Below are 18,058 nucleotides of genomic sequence, written 5' to 3'. Positions count from 1 at the left end.
TCCTTGATTGCATTACTGATCCAAAAATAGCTCTTAGTTTTCTGTTTCATTGGGGATATATCTAAAATGTTACAGCTGAAAGGAGCCTTAGAGACCACTGCTTCTAATCTCTTCATTTTACAAATGGGGAAACAGGCCTCAAGAGAGAAAAATCACCTGGTCAAGATCCTATTGGTGGAATAAGCAAAACTAGGACCTGGAGCCCAGCTTTTCAGACTCCTGGTCCCTATAATAAGGAGGCCTAGTTTCATCTGCATTACTGAACAAGTGAAATCAGACCACGCTCCACTATGTTTGATGTTGCTTTTGTCTCTTGGAAATAGTGTGCAGTTCGTGCAGCCACAGAAGGAAGAACACTCATCCTGGAAGGCTTGGAAAAGGCAGAGAGGAATGTTCTGCCGGTTTTGAACAACTTGCTGGAGAACAGGGAGATGCAGCTTGAGGATGGGCGCTTCCTGATGTCTGCCGAGCGTTACGACAAACTTCTCCAAGTAAGAAAAGAAACATGTCACCGCTGCATCTGAGCTGTGAGCCGCGGGCCGTGCCGTCTGTGGGATAAGGCGTGATCGTATGAGAACAAGGACGGTTGTTTGAAGGGCGGCTGTCTTGGGCAGTTGGCTGAAGCCAGTTGTGCGTTTGCAGTTTTGTATGGCTCTTCTGTTTGCAGACCCTGTGAGAGGACTTCCCAGAGTTTTACTTTGTTTGTCTCTCTAATCACTATTTTTCTATTTTTTTTCTTCTTTTACTGCTTTCCTTTCCCCTCCTTTTCTATCTCCCTCTTTCCTTCTCTTCCTTCCCTCAACAAGCCTAATAGCTTCTAGACTGCGCTAGGCACCAGACAGACAGAGTTGAATAAAATCCACTTGTTGGTTCAAGAAGGTCAAAGTCCAGTAGATATGGACGGAAACAAATGAAATATTTAAAGATACCCTGAAGGTCCAAGCTACCGGCATCTCATACCGGAGCTGTTGTAAGAGCTTTGTCTCTGGACCCCCTGGTTCCCTCCTGGGCAGTCAGTGATCAGTTTAAAACACAAGGCAGAACAGGTCATTCCTCTGCTGTAAACCTCCAACGCCTTTCTGTTCTACTCAGAATAAAATCTAAAGTCCTTACAGTGGAATACAGGGTATCTGGTGATCTGAGCCATCACTGCCCCTTTGACCTTATCTCCTTCTTCCCTTCTCCCCTTTCATTCCGCTCCACCTGCCAGCATGCTCTTTGCCATTAACTACTCGAAACGCATTCTCCTGTCTCATCAGTGCTTTGCACAGGCACCTTGCTCTTCCAGAGTGGTTTTCTCCCAGACATCTGCCTCCTCTACCTCTGCCTCCTCCTCCTCTGCCTCATTCCTCTACCTCTTTCAAGTCTTTGCTTAAATGTAACACAGGCGTGCCTTTTTACATTGTGCTTTGCTCTAGTGTTGCTTTGCAGATATGGCGTTATTTACAAATCGAGGGTTGGGGCAACTCTGCGTCAAGCAAACCAGTGGGCACCATTTCTCTAACAGAGGTCGCTCGCTTCATGTCTCTGTGTTGCATCCGGTAATTCTAACCACATTTCAAGCTTTCTCATTGGCATTTGTTACGGTAATTTGGGATCACTGATCTTTGACGTGCAGTTATTTTGGGGTTGCTCAAACCAAACCCATATAAGATGGTGAACTTCATCAATAAATGTGTGTGTTCTGACTGCTCCACACATCAGCTGCTCATCCCCCAATCTCTGTCCCTCTTCGCAGGCCTGCCTGTTCTCTAAGACATAACAACAGTGTTGAAATTAGGCCGTCTTACAGTGGCCTAATAATAATCCTACAGTGGCCTCTAAGTGTTCAAGTGAAAGGAGAAGTCACTCGTCTCCCACATTAAGTCACAAGCTAGAAATGATTACGCTTACTGAGGAAGGCATGTTGCAACCTGAGATACACCAAAAACTAGGCTTCTTACTCCAAACCGTTAGCCAGGTTTTTCATACAAAGGAAAAGTTCTTGCAGGAAAGTAAAAATGCTGCTCCAGTGAACACACAAATGGTAAGAAAGAGAAACAGCCCTATTTTGCTGAAGAAAGTTTTAGTAGTCTGGATAGAAGATGAAACCAGCCACAACATTCCCTTAAGTCGATGCCTAAACCGGAACAAGGCCCTAACTCTTCAATTCAAGTCTGAGAAAGGTAAGGAAGCTGAAGTTAGCAGAGGTGGGTTCCTGAGGTTTAAGGAAAGAAGCCGTGTCCATAACTTAAAAGTGCAAGGTGAAGCCCGAGTGCTGATATAGAAACTGTCATCAGTTACCTATAAGATCTAGCTCAGATCAGTAATGAAGGTGGCTACACTGAGCATCAGAGTTTCTATGTAGATGAAACAGCCTTCTAGTGGAAGAAGATGCCATCTAGAACTTTTATAGCTAGAGAGGAGAAGTCGATGTCTGTCTTTAGAGCTTCAAAGGACAGGCTGACTCTCTTGTTAGGGACTAATGCAGCTGGTGACTATAAGTGGAAGCTAGTGTTCCTTTGCCAGTTTGAAAATCATATGGCCTCTAAGAATTATGCTGCATCTAATCTAGCTGGGCTCCACAAATGGAACAACAAAGCCTGGATGACAGCAAATCTGTTTCCAGCATGGTTTATTGTTAAGCTCACTGTTGAGACCTACTTCTCAGAAAAAAAATAGCTTTCAGAATATTACTGTTCATAGACAATGCACCTGGTTGTCCAAGAGCTCCAATGGAGATTAACAATGAAATTCATGTTCACAGCATTCGGTCTGCAGCCCATGGGTCAAGGAGTAATTTCAACTTTCAAGTCTAATTTTTTAAGAAGTGCATTTTGTAAGGCTCTAGCTGCCACAGTAACTCCTTTGAAAGATTTGGGCAAAGTAAATTGAAAACCTTCTGGAAAGGATTTACTGTTACAGACGCCACATTAAGGAGACACTTATGGTTCATAGTGAATCTGACATAGTGAACACAGCTGAGTGACTGAACTGACTGATGGTTCATAGGAAGAGGTCAAAATATCAAGATTCATAGGAGATTGGAGGGGCTTTCCCTGACAGTCCAGTGTCTGGGATTTCGCACTCCCAGGGCAAGGGATGTGGGTTTGATCCCTGGTCAGGGAACTGGATCCCATGTGCCATAACGGGATCCTGCATGTCACAAGTGAAAGATCCCACATGCTGCAGCTAAGACCCAGTGCAGCCAAATCAATGAATGAATACACAGATATTTTTCAAAAGAAGAAGAAAGTGAAAAACTCCCAGTAGTTTGATGAAAAAAACAAACAAACAAACAAAAAAAACTTGATACGAACTCTCATGAATGACTTTGAGAGGGTCAGGACTTCAGGGAAAGAAGTAACTGCAGACATGATAGAAAGAGCACGAAAACCAGAATTAGAAGTGGACCCTAAAGATGTGACTGAACTGTTGCACTCTTATGATAAAACTTTTAACAGATGAGGAGTTGCTGCTTATGGATGAGCAAAGAACATGGTTTCTTGAGATGAAATCTACTCCTGGTGAAGATGCCGTGAAAGTTGTCGAAATGATAACATAGGATTTAGAATTTCAAACGTAAACCTAGTTGATAAAGCTGAAGCAGAGCTTGAGAGGATTGACTCCAAATTGGAAAGTTCTCCCATGGGTAAAGTACTATCAAACAGCATCTCATGCTATGGAGAAATTGTTCATGAAAGGGTCAGTTGACGCAGCAGACTTCATGGTGGCCTTTTGTTGTTGCTCAGTCGCTTAGTTGTGTCCGACTCTGCAACCCCATGGACTGCAGCTCGCCAGGCTTCCCTGTCCTTCACCATCTCCTGGAGCTTGCTCAAACTCATGTCCATTGAGTCGGTGATGCCATCCAACCATCTCTTCCTCTGTCGTCCCCTTCTCTTCCTGCCTTCGATCTTTCCCAGCATCAAGGTCTTTTCCAGTGAGTCGGCTGTTCGCATCAGGTGGCCCAAGTGTTGGAGCTTCAGCTTCAGCATCAGTCCTTCCACTGAATATTCAGGGTTGATTTCCTTTAAGATTGACTGGTTGGATCTCCTTGTAGTCCAAGGGACTCTCAAGAGTCTTCTCCAACACCACAGTTCAAAAGCATCAGTTCCTTGGCGCTAAGCCTTCTTTATGGTCCAGCACTCACATCCATATGTAACTGCTGGAAAAACCGTAGTTTTGACTAGACAGATCTTTGTTGGCCAAGGGTTTTAGGGAATTGCCACAGCCACCCCCGCCTTCAGCAACCGCTCTCCTAGTCAGCCAGCAGCCATCAACGTTTAGACAAGACCCTCTATCAGCAAAAAGGCTACTATTCACTGACATCTCAGAGGATGGTTAGCATTTGTTAGCAATATATTTTTAAGTTAAGGTATGTGCAGTTTTTAGATGTAATGCTATTTCTTGCTTAATAGGCTACAGTGTAGTGTAAACATAACTTTTGTATGAACTGGAGAACCAGGGGATTTGTGTGTCTCACTTCGTTGCAATCTGTGCTTTATTGTGGTAGTCTGGAACCGCACCTGTAACACCTCTGAGTTCCGCCTGTATTACCAGGGAAGACTGCCCTCACCCATTCATTAAATACTGCACCGTGCCTTCTGCCCCCATACTCCCTTGCTCTGCTCTGTTTTTTTCCCACAGAGTCATCTAATATTCTACTTGATTTACTTATGGTTTTAGTTCATTGTCTGCCTCCCTCTGTGTGTGTGTGTGTGTGTGTGTGTGTGTGTGAAGTCACTTCAGTCATGTCCAACTTGGTGCAATCCCATGGACTGTAGCCTGCGAGGCTCCTCTGTCTGTGGGATTCTGCAGTCAAGAATACTGAAGTGGGTTGCCATGCCCTTCTCCTGGGGATCTTCCCGACCCAGGGGTCCAACCTGGGTCTTCTGCACTGCAGGCAGATTCTTTATCCTCTGCTTCCGTCTACTAGATTATAACTTTCAGTAGGTTAGGGATTTTGTCACTGTTATTATCTCAAACTTCAGAACATTGCCTGGCATGGGGTAGGTGCTCAATGACTCTTTGTTAACAGTTAAGTGGAATGAAGTCTTTAAATGTTGTGATACAAGAAGGTATAAAGAGGGCAACAGCAAGGGACCGGGGTGGTGGGGATGGGGGGTGGCTCTTCAAAGGCTGAAGAACAGTGAAGAGCCATTGGGAGGGTCAGGCAGAGAAGGAAGATAACAGGGCCAGTTACTTTTACAGGCATGGTCACATTTAACTTTCATAACAGCTGTAATAATGTCGGTGGTATTGTTTCCTCTTTACTGATGAGAAGATTGAGACTCAGGGTGTAATAACAGGCTTTTGGTCACTTAGCTAGAATCTGCCCTGGAGTCGGCATTTGTGACTCCAAAGTCACATATTTCCTTTTGTTTCCAGTCTCAGCCCCACCATGTCCCAGATGCAGGAATGTGGGCAAGTTATGTAACTCCTTTGAACGTCAGGAATTGTGTCTGTTTGGATTCTGGTGAAAATTAAATGAGAAAAATTTGTGGAAAGTGCTTACCATTATTAAATTTTTAAGAAATGTTGCTTATTACTATTGCTATAGCTTGGCAGAAATACGTCCATAAACACATCTATCTATTGAAAGTCCCCGGACAGTCTTTGCCCTGCTGGTGGTCTGTCCTTCCAGAACTACTCTGTGTTGACATCTAGCTGGAGTCAGTTTATTTTTCTTGCTCTCCTGACTGTTCCTCTCTGTTGACCAAGTAGAGCGTAGAGATCTGATCCGCATCGCCTTTGTGCCTCAGTGCATCCTCTGTTTCTCCTTTCAGTGTTAGTCTTCATCTTGCAAGCCGTCCCTGGTACCCTCTTCCTGATTCCACTTTACTCCCATCCTTGACAGTCTGGCTTCAAGAGGGTTCTCTAGTACATACAGTTTACTCAACCGTCAGGGCCTAAATCCCTTAGCACGGCTCCTGCAAGTGTGGTCTGTGTTGCCATGCAGTAACTTGTGCTTTCTTATTCTTTTAGGATCATACAAAAACAGAATTGGATGCTTGGAAGATTGTCCGAGTTAGTGAAAATTTCCGAGTCATTGCCTTGGGCTTGCCAGTCCCCAGGTACTCTGGGAATCCATTAGATCCCCCACTCCGGTCTCGATTTCAAGCCAGAGATATTTATTACCTGCCCTTCAAGGTAAGTAGGAACAGGGATAATTTATTTTTAAATTCTTATTTAATTTTAATTGAAATATAATTTATTTGCAGTATTAGTTTCAGGCGTTCATCTTAGTGATTCCGTAGTTTCATAGATTATACTTCATTTAAAGTTGTTATAAAATATTGGCTATGTTCTTTGTGGGCATCCCTGATAGTTCAGCTGGTAAAGAATCTGCCTGCAATGCAGGAGACCCCGGTTCGATTCCTGGGTCAGGAAGATCCCCTGGAGAAAGGATAGGCTACCCACCCCAGTATTCTTGGACTTCCCTGGTGGCTCAGACAGTAAAGAACCCATATTCCTTGTGCTTGTAGCTCATTTGTTTTCTACATAGTAGTTTGTACCTCTTCATTCCCTCCCCTGTCTTGCCCCTCTCTCCTTAAGGGTGGTTTATTTTTAAAACATCTCTCCTATTTATAATAAATTCAGTTACTATAAAAATGTTACTAAGTTTGTAGTTGTCCCCCTCAGTAGTTACTGGAAAGTAAAATGGATTCAAAGGTAAAGAATATCTCTGAAAACTAGGAAGAAAAAGTTACTTTTCTTTTAGAAAAATGACATGTATCAGAAAATGATTTTTTGCTATTGATTGCTTAGTGTTTGCTTAATTAAAAGGTTGAATTATGTCTCTAAAGTATTTGCATTTAATATGTTACAGTCCTTATTAATTTGGTATATTTCTATGCTATTTTAGGACCAACTTAAACTGTTATATTCAGTTGGAGCCAATGTTCCTACTGAAAAGTAAGTATTTCAGCTATACATATAGATAGATCTATATGTATGTGTGTATATATATATGCTAGCTATTTATATATACATCGATATTTATAACATTAACATAATTTATAATATTAACATATGCTATATGAAACATGTTATATTAAACATACAAATAATATGTTTATATATAAAATATACACACACACATATATAAATATGTATATTTGTGTGTATAGATAGCTTATTATATATATATAAAATATGGATTCTTAACATTGAACTTGTTTTGCCCATTCATTGATCAACTGATTCATTCATTCATTCATTCAGGAACCATTTGAAGAGCTTTTCACCAGCTGTGCTACATGTGCTAATGATAAAGTTAATAAGAAATGAATTTTGATGACAGAATTTCAAGATCCAGTAGAGTAGAGTTTAAAGATATGTGTATACTTTTCTTTAGCATAGTGTGGTAAGGGCCATAATTTCAAAGTGTTGGGGTTGGAACTGTACAAGTTCTTTGCAAAGGCATTGGCGTTTGGCATAGATCTTAAAGAATGAGTAGGCTTTTGACTGGTAGAGAATGGAATAAAGGAATTCTAAGAAAAGTGTATGAAAAGCTCCCAGTGGCTAAAGTTTGGATTTGGACTGAGAAGGGTAGGAGGTGAGACTGACAGGGTGGTTTTGGGTCAGGTTGTATAAAACCTCACATATTGTGATGGATTTAAGAGATTAGGTACTGGGAGAATGACACTGAAACATGTATAATATCGTATATGAAACAAATCGCCAGTCCAGGTTCGATGTAGGATACAAGATGCTTGGGGCTGGTGCACTGGGGATGACCCAGAGGGGTGGGATGGGGAGGGAGGTGGGAAGGGGGTTCAGGATGGGGAACATTTTGTACACCTGTGGCGGATTCATGTTGATGTATGGCAAAAACCAATACAATATTGTAAAGTAATTAGCCTCCAATTAAAATAAATAAATTTAAATTTTAAAAAAAAGAGATTAGGTACACTTACCTGTACCTAATAAGCTTCTGAGTTTTAAATGAAATATAATGTGGAGCTGTGTTCATCAAGAATTTAATAGTAGATGTCAACTTTTTAGATTAATTAAATTGGCCCAGCTATTTTGTCTTTAACAGATTTTATATAATGAAACTATTAGAATAAAATTTAATACCACTTCTTTTTTTCCCCTAGAGTTTCTCAGCTCTTATCCTTTGCCACCACTCTCTGTTCCCAAGAATCTTCTACCCTCGGACTTCCAGATTTTCCTTTAGATAGTCTACCAGCTGCAGTTCAAATCCTGGTATGTATCAAGTAATGTAATGGCTGGTATATCCAAATGTGGCAAGGAACATTCAAAAGTTAATCCTTGGAGATTAATCATTTCTGTTTGTCTTGTCATATTCTTCTATAAATATTTCAAGGCCTGAGTTTAATTTGCTGTGCAGCCCAGCAAACCTTACGGAGACCAGTGATGTGTTGTGAGTTCTTAAAGAGCGTACAGCCTTGGGGTTGGGGAGGGGTAGGCGGGAAGGCAGGCTTCCAGCTCAGGTGTAAGTTGGCTATCCGGAAGGAGGTGTTCCGCCTGATCGCATAAGATCAGCTGCAGAGTACCTCGGGCCTCCGACTGGCTTCACCCTGAGGTAGGTGAGCTAGAGCTGTCACACTCTCGCGCCATCAGTCCCTGGTTCGTGTTGTCCCCGGGGCCACGTGTTCCCAGGCACTAGCTGGTCTCCCGCCCCGGGAGCCAGGCTGGCTCCAGGAACTCAAGGGCCGTCTTCTTTGAAAGACCGGCAGCCAAGCAGGGAGACACAGGAAGGAGGAAGCGGATGTGGAGTTTGGTGGAGCGTAGACGTCCTCCACTGCGCTTTCGTGAAGGTCATGACTGTGGCATTTGGAGCGCTGGGAAGGCAGAGGGCACAGCACAGGCAGAGGTGCTGATTCACCAGAGGGCTTGGTGTGCTTGGAGAATGGTAATAAATTGTGTCACTAGAGCAAACTCGTGTGGTGAAGAGGAACGTGAGGACCTTGTTGTCACAAGTGTTTTGGGTGGTGAGTGAGGTTGTCTGGATTTTATGATGTGGGAGGAGTGGCCTGTTAGACATTATTAAGTAGATGGGATGTGGGACAGTCAGGTGTCTGTAGGAGGAAGACACCTCTGTTGGCAGCAAGGTGGGGTGGGGGTGCATGCGGTGCACAGGAACACTGAGACAAGAGACTGATCTTTAATCTCCTGTTGCTTCTTCTTTTTCTCATTTCCTGAGAGTCAGTGAGTTAGGTTTCCCATGAATCATTGACACTATTCTAAACACCTGGGGCGCCCTCCACGCGGCACTAGTGACAAAGAACAACCTGCCTGCCGGTGCAGGAGACACAAGAGAAACTGGTTTGATCTCTGGGTTAGGAAGGTCCGCTGGAGGAGGGCACGGCAACCCATTCCAGTATTCTTGCCTGGAGGATTCCATGGACAGAAGAGCTTGGCAGGCTACAGTGCGTAGGGTTGCAGAGTCAGACACAACTGAAGTGACTTTGCACATGCATGCATACCAACATGTAGAGCAACATTTTCCCTCCGTATTTTTCATGTCTTCTGCTTTTAATTCTTGCTGTTTTTTCCTTGGAACTTTTTACTTTGACAATTCTCAAATCCAAAAAAAAAAAAACAGTTCAAAAATAGCCAGACATGAAACTATCATCCCATTGAGTAGATTCACCGATTTTTGGCATTATTACTGCTTTTGTTTACACTTTCTCTTTTTTACCTAGACAATTCTGAAAGTAAATTGCAGTCAGTATTCTTAGAGAGAGAGAGAGAGAGGTTGCTCAGTTGTGTCCGACTCTTTGCGACCCCATGGACTGTAGCCTACCAGGCTCCTCTATCCATGGGATTTTCCAGGCAATAGTCCTGGAGTGGATTGCCATTTCCTTCTCCAGGGGATCTTCCCAACCCAGGGATCGAACCCGGGTCTCCCGCATTGTAGACAGACGCTTTACCGTCTGAGCCACCAGGGAAGTCAACTACTTCACTATTCAGTTCTAAGAATTAGAACGTTCTTCTATTAATACATAACCAGGACACTTATTATCACACCCTCTGCATATCAACAGTAATTCCATAATGTCATCTAATAGGCAGTTTATATTGAAATTTCTCTCAGTGCCCTAATTAAACAGACTTTTTAAAGAAAGGTAAACCCATTTGGGAAAGCAGTTTGGGGTGAAGAATTTAAGGATGAAAACACTTCCTTACTGTGTAGTTAGAACAGTGACTTATATGGGCTTCCCAGGTGGCGCTAGTGGTGAAGAACCTGTCTGATGATGCAGGAGACAAAGAAGATGTAGGTTCAATCTCTGGGTGGGGGAGACCCCGGAGAAGGGAATGGCAAACCCACTCCGGTATTTCTGCCTGGAGAATTGCATGGACAGAGGAACACGGTGGGCTACAGTCCTTGGGGTCGCAGAGAGTTGGATACAACTGGAGCCCCCGAGCATGGACACTTTGAAACTTTGTAGTTGTAACAGTGAAGCCAGGAGTATGTGGATGAGGTCCACCCAGGTTAGGAGCAGGGGAAAAAGAGAAGGTACTTTGGGATGAGTGGGGTAGATAACTGTGCCAAACATGTAATTTTTGGACATGCTGAATGGGAGTCTGTGGGACACCCATGGAGTCACATCTCACAGACAGTTGGGAGCTTAGATCTAGAGCTCAAGAGACGTGTCAAGAGTAGAGATGGAGACACACCCACAGCAGCTGAAAGATGAGGGTGCGTGAGTTTACCAGGGAAAGGGTGCAGACCAGGAAGAGAAGAGGAAACTGCGGGCATTTGCTTTTGTGGACTTGTGGAGAATATGGGAAACTTACTGGTTATCGTTTATGATGCAGTTTCAATGTCACATGTACATTTCAGCTGCATTTTTTGTGTGATTGTAGGTGTCCTTCATTCCCATGTGTTTTCCCTCCCAAATAGGATTCCTTTCCTATGATGTCAGTCCAACACGCGCTCCAGTGGCTTTACCCGTACACTGTGTTACTGGGCCATGAGGGGAAGATGGCTGTGGAAGGGGTTTTAAAAGTAAGTGTCTGCTTCACCTTCTTCCTTACCTTTCCCGTGTTCTCTTCTTGTGCGGTCTTTTCCCTTCTTCTCATCTCTCTCTTACCCTTTTTTCCTACTTTTCTCTCTCTCTCTTTCTTTCTTTCCTGTGTCTTTTCTTCTCCTCTTTTCCAGACGTGCAGGTACTGGCACAACAGTAATGGGGAGTAAATATTCCTTCTACATTTATTAGCAGGCACTCTACACTAAGGAAGAGCTTTTCTTCTCCCTGACATGCTTATTTATTCATTTATATCAATATGGACTTATGGATCCCTATTTTATTCAATGGGTTATAATTTACTATCATTATTTATTTTCACGCTAACATTATCTCAGGTTTTGGCCACTTCAGGCTAATCATTGGTAGAGTCATTGACTCTCCCCAAATAATTCCCTTTTATGAAGGACGTTTTTGTTTTTCTTACACAGTTTGACTCAAGGCATATAGATTTCTAAGAAGCAGGTAGAATGTGAACACTTGGCAGTTGTGGTCCTGTGTACTCACCCCAGGATTTGACATATGGAATGGTATTTTGGGACTTCCTTAATGGTCCAGGGGTTAGGGCTTCACACCCCCAATGCAGGGAAGTAAGATACCCACATGCTGCACTGTGTGGCAAAAAAAGAGAGATACTCGAACGGTATTTATTCTGCCTTATCCCAGAACATACACAGGGTCTTTGGGATTATGGAAGTACTCTCTGCAGCTAGTATTAGTGAGAAGGGCTCAGAAGAGCGGAACAGTAGATTCTAACTACTTAAGTGGGATTTTATTTTGTATATCAGCTAGTCCAAGAAATAGTATTTTCATTGATTGGTGATGTCAATAATAATAATAGCAAAATAAAAATAACAAAAAGCTGTTTTCTCATAAATGCTAGAGTGTATAGTTATTAGCAGCAGAATCTTAAGGAAAAACAAGAAAAAACAAAGGGGAAAATAATGGTCAATAAAGAGGCAAAGGAAAGTGGAGGAGAGAGCAGAAGAGAGAGCAGGCCTGAGAGTGGTGAAACAGCAGCCACTGATGAAAGGACAGGAAGGGGTTTTCTGTGTGTGTGAGAAGGGGTGAGGGAGCGGGGATGGGAGAGAGGGGAAATAGAAGGAGGTTAAAGAGATAATGGAGAACCATTTGGAAGTGGGGAAATTGCTTCATAGGCTCAAGCAGTCAGGAAACTACCAGTCTGAGTGCATAGTTCACTCTGAGATGCACGATTTTTTTTCCCTTGTGGCTGCACTTGGTCCTCTTGCTCCTGCTCAGGCTCCTCTAGTTGTGGCGAGCGGGGGCTGCTCTCTCTTGCAGTGCACGGGCTTCTCGCTGTGGTGGCTTCTCTTGTTGCCCAGCACAGGCCCTCGGGCGCATGGGCTTCAGGAGTCGCCACTTGAGAGCCTTAGAGCACTAGAGCTTCCGTAGTCGTGGTGCTCAGGCTTAGTTGCTCTGCAGCACGTGGACTCTTGCCACACCAGGGACCGAACCCGTGACCTCTGGAATGGCAGGCAGATTCTTACCCGCTGGGCCACCAGAGAAGTCCTAGAACTCACCTTTGGTTTAATTAACATCTGTGCTGCCTTGGCATCAGTCATTGAAATAGCATACCTAATGTCTGAGAACAAAAGGCTGTATTTCCAGGTGAGCTCCCAACTGCACGTCAGCACAAAGTTCAGTGCTGTGGGAACAAGCGTACATAGAATAGAAGAAAATATCAGAGTTCTGGCAAAATGAAGCAATGTAAGCTTTTTTGTGACACAAGCAAGACGGGGTATTGATAAGTGTCTAGATAAGTCTGTTACGAACGAAGGTCTTCATTTTTACAAAGGTATCCGTTTGATATGTTTCTGGTCTCCAGTTTCAGAATTAGTCGTACAAATTCTGTAAAGTTATACAATGCCTTTAAAGAGTGGAGTTTTCTAAAGGAAATGGCCAATGTTGCTTCATTTTGTTTGGCCTTTATAATTAAGGGGAGCATAGAATACCGATTGAGAGTCCGTATTACAAACAAATAATTTCAAATCTGATTGTAGAATTTAAAGAAAAATGGAAAGGGGAATTTTGTTACTTATGTAAGAGGAGAAAAAGTGATTGTCTTTTCTTGCCTTAATTTTGTGAAGAATTATATATCTATTTTATTCCTCTGTTTCCTTTTTGATCAGCAATCTTTAAATTTCCTGTGCCAGCAAATGGTAACTCACCTTGCAACTTCAGTTCTTGAACTATTTTAGTGTATCCTAGCCTACTATTTTTATTCTACTGAAATATTTTAGTTTGCATTATTTATGAGGATGTAACAAGTATAGCAAGTGTTCAAGGCATTAGTGTTCCTTTCTGGAATATAAATGCTCTGACATCAACCCTATGTCAGGTTAAAACTGTCATTACTATGGGTGGAAAAAAGCATACTTTTAAGCTCATAAATGTATTGTTTTAGAATTTTATGGGTCTGAGTTCCAGATTCTAATGAATGTAATTACTTGGCTAAGGCTTTACTCCTTTTTTTATTAAACTTCCCTTAAAATACAATGTAACTTTTTCTTTTTCTCCTTTTAATGAAATTAAGGAGTCAATGATTGTTAGTTGTCCACAACATGGAAGCACTTCCTATCAAATTGTGTGACACCAGGGGAATTTGCATATATAAACTGTGTAAAGTATAAAACTTATGTTTTCTATGGTAGCACAAATAAACAGTTTTTCTTAGGATGGAGAAAGGAATGATTGTCTTGGATACTTAAGACATTGAAATGAGGACGTGAACTGGGCTGCTGTGTTTAAAATGTCGAAACTGAACCTAATTTTCTTCCCCAGACTCTATTTTCTAGAATTGAATCATTCTGTTGAATAGGCAGTGATCCGTTCTTTCATTGGGTTTCAACTCTTTTGCTATAGTGATCATGTTCTCTAAGTATTGTAGGATTTGTGGGGAATAATTTCTGCCTATTTAATGCTAAAAATGAAGCCTTTCATATTGAACATGCTGCTGTGAGATGGGCATAGGATTTAATTAATTCTTAATTAGTATTCTCATGTTTCATATACTTACTTGTGTTCTGTATGTGTTTTTTATATAATCAGCTGGGATTAGAGAGTTTAACCTAATGTTAGAACCTTGATCATTGGCCTACATGGAGAAAGAACCAGTGGTCCAGGCGTTTTAAGTCCAGTCTGGCAAGACTGAGAACCTAAACTGTGGAAGGCGCTGTGTCAGATACCGTAGAAGATTGATTGTTATACTTTATCGTAACCAGTTAAACTAACTATACAGGCAGTCAGCAGGATGGTGTCCAGGAGGTTCTATTTTTATCAATTTCAGGCAGCTGTTAACTTCTGTTGATTTAAGAAATCAACTGATACGGGCCTTGTTTTAATTTACTTTAAGCATGTTTTCAAGAGTCACATCATTCTTTTCTAGGAAGCTGGAACCTTTGATTATCAGGAATTGTAGACTGCAAACTTCTGTCAGATCATTCCATTCCTTGGTATTTAGTAAATTTTAGGGACTCTTTTCAGGTCACCTGTAATAATTGGCTTAAGTAGAATGAATGGTATCTGCAAAAATAGGGGGAAAATATTCTCATTAATTTTTTTGCCTTTATTTTTGTAACACTGAATGACTTTTAGTTTTAGTTAAGATGGGCATTTCCAGATATCCAACATTAATACTAAAATAAAAAGTAAATTATATGTTTTTCTGGTCATTTTATAGCGCTTTGAACTCGAGGATTCAAGAAGGTCTGTGCTTCCTGAGAAGATTGTGAGAGTGGAAAGGACGACCGAAAACAATGTCTTCCAAGCTTCTGTGACCATCCGGATTGCAGGAAAAGAGGTGACCATCAAGGTAATGAGTGAGTCAAGGTTTGTACTTTCTAAGGTTGCCTGTATTGACCGCACAGGCTCCGGTTGGTACTGGACATTTTTTTGACCTAAATTGAGTTTATAATCTGTTCATTAGTCTTTGGTTCCATAGTGTCACATATATATGTCTGTATCTGTGTATTTACGTATCCAGTCGGAAACTTTGTAAAAAAATTTGTAAACTGGAAAAGTTCAGGAGAAACATAGGGATAGCTTTTCATCAAAAACCAGCCTCTAGGAAATCAAATAGAGTGTTTATTAATGAAAGCATTTTGTGTTCTAAGTCCTTGATAAGAAATAGTTTGAAAATATGTTTTCAAACATATTTTGGCAACTGAAGATTTAGCAGCTAAGGATTGAGACCCAAGGACTTTAGCCCACATGACTCCTCTGTCCCTGGAATTCTCCAGGCAAGAATACTGACGTGGATAGCTATGCTCTTCTCCAGGGGATCTTCCTGACCCAGGGATTGAACCCGGGTCTCCTGCATTGCAAATGGATTCTTTACTGTCTTAGGTACCAGAGAAGCCCAGAACCAAGGATTACCCTTTTCAAATAAAATATCTGTCAGCTACAGGAAGCGGTTGAAAAAAGAGCTATTGTAGGTGAACAGTTTTTAGAGGAGGGAATGGTATTTGGTCACAGAGCTCCATCTGCTTTCTCTGCCTGCTTTTACCCTTTCTTTGAGGGTCCTGAGAATCCCAAGAGGTGATAGGAAACTGACACTAGAATACACCACTTGAAAAATACTGACTTAATTAAATAGTAAGTGAATGTAGCAAAGAGTAAATGCTTGCCTTCTTATGTTGTTGCTGCTGCTGCTAAGTCGCTTCAGTCGTGTCCGACTCTGTGCGACCCCATAGATGGCAGCTCACCAGGCTCCACCGTCCCTGGGACTCTCCAGGCAAGAACATTGGAGTGGGTTGCCATTTCCTTCTCCAGTGCGTGAAAGTGAAAAGTGAAAGTGAAGTCGCTCAGTCGTGTCCGACTCTTCGTGACCCCATGGACTGCAGCCCACCAGGCTCCCCCTGTCCATGGGATTCTCCAGGCAAGAGTGCTGGAGTGGGGTGCCATTGCCTTTTCCCTTCTTATGTTAGGACAGAGCGAATTTTCATGATAGACTTTTTTGTTTGTTTTAATGTAATATTAATAATATTGGGTTGGCCAAAAAGTTTGTCTAGGTTTTTTCCATAAGATGGTGCAGAAAAACCTGAGCAAACTTTTTGGCCAACCCAATACTTATTCATGTAATTGTGTTTATTCAGTCATCAAACAAAATATTGAATATGTCTACCGTGAGCTGGGCTCTGTTTTGAAATCTACTGAGTGCCTGCAGTGTACTGACATTTTAATAAGGAAGAGATAGGAAATAAAAGGAAGTAAGTGTGAAGGATGGGAGGAGGTTTTAAGAATAGCTGCTTCTGAGTGGTAAACTAAAAATAAAAATGGGAAAAGATTTGTGGATAGTTTAGAAATCAGGAGATCTTTGGTATTTTGGAGAACCCCAGTTGGCTGATTTTAACTTCTGTCCTTATAACTGAAATTTGAGCAAAAACCTTCATTCTCAAGCATTGCATTGTTATTATGAGTTATAAATAGCATGAAAATTACTTGATTCTCATGAAAATGTCTGACAGCATGGGCTTTAATTTTAGAGGGATTATTGACTTGGAAGTTTGATGAAAATGATCATCAGATCTGTGCTTGAGAAAATTGCTACTCTCTTGAAATATCTAAAACAGTATATAATTGAATTGAGCAGGAAATTAGTTGAAATTTTAAATGTCAGTTCTATGCTTTCATTTACTAATATTTTGAGAAAAATATATGCATATTACATTTACCTCTTTTTAATTATAGGTACCAGCTGGGACTAGGCCATTAAGTCAGCCTTGTACATCAGACCGTTTTATACAAACCTTGAGCCATAAACAACTCCTGGCTGAAATGATGCAGTCTCACATGGTTAAGGACATATGTCTAATTGGAGGAAAAGTAAGACTGGCAGCCTTACTGCAAACTTCTGTTTCCTGACTTTTGGGTTGTTTTGACTTATCCCTTAAATGATTGTATCCATTTGTAGGGTTGTGGAAAAACAGTCATCGCTAAGAACTTTGCGGATACCTTGGGATACAATATAGAACCTATCATGCTGTATCAGGTAAGCTGTTCATTTTTAGTACTTGGACTATAAATGTATACTTTCGGACCATCAGTAGAATTTATGGATATCCTTCTTTAAGTTGGACCTGTTAATTTTGAAGTTGATAAATAACTGAAACAGCGGGAATGCAATTATAATTATTTGGAATTTTTGAAAGTGTATTCTAGGATATCTGATGTGCCCGAAATACCAGGGTCTGTTTTTCAAAAGAGATCCATTTTACATGCATGTGTACACACAGAACAGTTAACAGTAACTTGGATATGCAGGTTTCCCAGCATGATTTATTGGAAAGACTGTCTTTTTCCCTGTAGGATAGTCTTGTCATTCTTGTAAAAAAATCAAGTTACCGTACGTGTGCCTGTAAGTTTCTGGGCTCCCTATTCTACTCCACTGGGTTTTCTGTCTGTCCGTATGGTGTGGGGGAGTACATTTTTTTTTTTTTTTTTTTTGCTTAATTCATGGAAGATGAGATGAATACCTTGCCTTCTTAGAAAATCACTCCTCTTGATGATGGTTAGCTCAATATGAAAGTTCATTAGAAGTGATCTGAGAATGGCATTTTATCATAATCTGCCTGCAATGCAGGAGACCTGAGTGTGATCCCTGCGTCTGCAGGGTTCCCTGGAGAAGAGAATGGCAACCCACTCCAGTATTCTTGCCTGGAAAATTCCATGGACAGAGGAAACTGGCGGGCTACAGTCCATGGGGCTATGAGAGTTGGACACGACTGAGTGAATAACACTTCCACTTTTCACCAACCTAGTTTCTAGTTTCAAATGAAAATACTTTTCTACCAAATGATGGGGAGGAAAAAACCCTAATTCATCAATATATTTATAAAACAAGTTAAATTTTATTATAAATATTTTCTATTCTATATATAGGTCTAGGATAAATACAAGCATAATTTACCTTCCCAGCTGCCATTGCTTTGACATCATACAGAGAAGACCTTTTGTGAAGATAAAATTTCTTTTCTCTTTGAACCCACCCCCATTTATTAGTAGTATTATTGCTAAAATTGTACGCATTATTCTTTTTCTTACATGAAAGTAAAAACTCC

General features: G+C 41.4%; 1 protein-coding gene across 4 annotated transcripts in view; it reads left to right on the top strand.

Moving 5' to 3' along the window:
• The window catches only part of VWA8 (von Willebrand factor A domain containing 8), a 383,005-nt gene that overhangs the window by 57,152 nt on the left and 307,795 nt on the right, over nucleotides 1-18,058 (top strand). For all 4 annotated transcript variants that reach the window (XM_015098045.3, XM_042254643.2, XM_060394273.1 and 1 more), the window contains exons 5-12: nucleotides 324-491; nucleotides 5,965-6,129; nucleotides 6,845-6,894; nucleotides 8,082-8,190; nucleotides 10,856-10,960; nucleotides 14,680-14,811; nucleotides 16,689-16,823; nucleotides 16,912-16,989. In XM_015098045.3, coding sequence (XP_014953531.3) covers nucleotides 324-491; nucleotides 5,965-6,129; nucleotides 6,845-6,894; nucleotides 8,082-8,190; nucleotides 10,856-10,960; nucleotides 14,680-14,811; nucleotides 16,689-16,823; nucleotides 16,912-16,989 — 942 coding nt within the window. The remainder of the gene's footprint in view (nucleotides 1-323; nucleotides 492-5,964; nucleotides 6,130-6,844; nucleotides 6,895-8,081; nucleotides 8,191-10,855; nucleotides 10,961-14,679; nucleotides 14,812-16,688; nucleotides 16,824-16,911; nucleotides 16,990-18,058) is intronic.

The sequence above is a fragment of the Ovis aries genome, chromosome 10, assembly GCF_016772045.2.
Source record: "Ovis aries strain OAR_USU_Benz2616 breed Rambouillet chromosome 10, ARS-UI_Ramb_v3.0, whole genome shotgun sequence".
Classification (NCBI taxonomy): Eukaryota; Metazoa; Chordata; class Mammalia; order Artiodactyla; family Bovidae; genus Ovis; species Ovis aries.
Note: the sequence above shows the minus strand (reverse complement) of the source record. Positions and strands in the feature narration are given on the sequence as shown.